The sequence below is a fragment of the Helianthus annuus genome, chromosome 4 (genome assembly GCF_002127325.2).
Source record: "Helianthus annuus cultivar XRQ/B chromosome 4, HanXRQr2.0-SUNRISE, whole genome shotgun sequence".
Classification (NCBI taxonomy): Eukaryota; Viridiplantae; Streptophyta; class Magnoliopsida; order Asterales; family Asteraceae; genus Helianthus; species Helianthus annuus.
Window position 1 is genome coordinate 206313893 of NC_035436.2, and position 2381 is coordinate 206316273.

Consider the following 2381-nt stretch of genomic DNA (forward strand, 5'->3'; position numbering starts at 1 on the left):
ATCCGAACCGAAAAAATAGAAAACAATAAATTTTATGAAAACTCGCCAAAACACTAAACTAGGTCAGCAGCTTAATCGTCACTCGTCAAAAACCAACCAATACAGCCGGTGTCGGTTCAATCCATGCCAACAAACCTGGCTAGGGGTTGATTCGCAGTCCAACCGACTTATTTGATCTAGTTTTAACAACATTATCAACAAGTCATGAAAAGACATTATTGTTATTATTAATGGTCATTTCTTTATACAATAAGAGAATAACGTATAGATTTATTACATGAAGACTGTTAAAATGACCAAACCACAGAGATCAAAAAGAAAGTTAACTCTTATTATTAACTTCATACACCAGAAAAACACGTTACAACATAGTATACTAACAATTTTATTTTCTTCGGTAACCTTACAAAAGGGTTCTACGGAATCCACTCCCTTCTCTCACATATTTACGCACTTTTTCTAACAAAGGGAGTACAACTAGTAATGAAAGTGATACATTTAGATCATAGGCTAAACGTATATTTTACATTTTGAACAAACCCTCTACCACTAAAAGCAAATAGATGATTTGACTAATTTAGTAAAAAGAAAAAAAATGCATTTAGTGGAAACAATAGAAGTTACCTCAAACAAGACCCAATATAGTTTGTTCAATTATGTCAGTTCAGACCAAATTCAAATTTGTACTATTTTCGTCCCTGAAATTGTTGAAACATATCAGTTCCAACCAAAAAAGCATTAGTTAATTGACATTTTCGTCCTTGTAGTTTGTCCAATTATTCGATTCAACCTTAGTTTTATTTGGATGAAACTGACATATTTCAGGAAGTCAGAGACGAAAATGATACAAATTTGAAATTTGGTCTGAACTATCGTAATTGAACAAACCACGGAGACGAAAATGACAGTTAACTCTCGAAAAAAAATGACGCTCTGAGTTCAGTACATAATCATCTCAGCAGAAGCCAATATAGGTTGGCAAGTGTAAACATAACTCAGTGAGTCATTTGTAAACTCGCCGCCAAACTCGCCACTCTGTTCATCAGCAAACCCGGTTCCGGTATCCGTAAACGCCATGATCTCGTTGAGAGACCGCAACCGGTAGCTGAGCTCCGCCACCTGAGCTCTCAACACCGAATTCTCAGCCTCCACACTCATATAACGCTGTGTGGTCATGCTAATACTACCCATGACTCGGTTAATCTCGTTCCTGAGTTGACTCAGCTGAGTCATGAGATCGTTCAGGTGCTTTTGCTTCCTCATTCTTGACCTCCTTGCGGATTCTCGGTTCGATATCATTCGTCTTCTTTTCCTCTGGTCCATTTCTTCTTGAAGATCTGAGTCACCACCATACGACGTCGTTGTGCCACTAGAGGAAGCCATGCAAATTGAAAATCCCAAAAATATACAATAAAACTTGAAACTTTTCTTGAAAAATTAAAAAAAAAAAAAAAACTTGAAATTGATGATTTTGAGAGAGAAATTGGAGAAAGTAGCAAGTACCCAGATGGTAGTTAAGATCTAATTTGATAATTTATATGATAATTTATGGATATGAAAAAGAGAGGAAGAATCATGAAATGTAATAAAACCAGTAGAGGAAGACAACTGAGAAAGATTGAACTAAATGAGTGCAACGCCAATAAGTGGAATTGATGATAAACCCACAAAGGAACAATTCACAAAGAATTTGAGACATCTATTTCCAACATTAATACAAGTAAATTGAACATGAATCTTGGTTAAAAAGCTTCCAACAAGATAAGTGAAAATTGGGGAAGAACACTAGGACAAGGGGAACAAAATAGGGAAGGTTTATAAGGTCTTATTTATAGGAAACTTGCAAAAGAGACTAGAATAATATAAACGAGAATTTAGGAACTTGCATTTTGCGGCGAGGCTGTTAAATTGAACAAAACGTAAGAGTAAAAACGTTATATAATGAACGCGTGTTGTAGCGGGACTGTTAAACCGAACAAAAAGTAAAGTAAAAACATTGAATCAAAGATGCGTGTTGCAGTGTGTTAACTCGCAAAGATTAGACCGAATTATAAAACACAGAAAAGAATAACTGAGTCGGCTTAAGACCTACGAATTGTGACGGGACCGTTAACCGTCAAAAGATAAACGTAAAAAAGTTAAACCACATACGCGCGTTGCAGCATGTTTACTCCCGAGATTTAGACCGATACATAAAACGACAACTTTGCAAAAGAGAAAAGTATAGGGGACAAAGTTGAAAGGGGAAAAGTGTTGGGGTTAATGAAAAATGAAAATTAAAAGGGGTTGAAGGTAAAAAAAAAGAATAGTAATCTTATGAGATGAATGAAAGTGAATAATCGATATATATTGGTGTCGCATGTTGCGACGGACTCGTTGCA

General features: G+C 35.7%; 1 protein-coding gene across 1 annotated transcript; it reads right to left on the reverse strand.

The window, feature by feature from the left end:
• Positions 1-308: 308 nt before the first annotated feature.
• On the reverse strand, positions 309-1948 carry LOC110938208 (bZIP transcription factor 11). Its single transcript, XM_022180669.2, has one exon. The coding sequence runs from the start codon at positions 1381-1383 to the stop codon at positions 940-942; it is 444 nt and encodes a 147-aa protein (XP_022036361.1). The 5' UTR covers positions 1384-1948; the 3' UTR covers positions 309-939.
• Between the last annotated feature and the right edge of the window lie 433 nt (positions 1949-2381).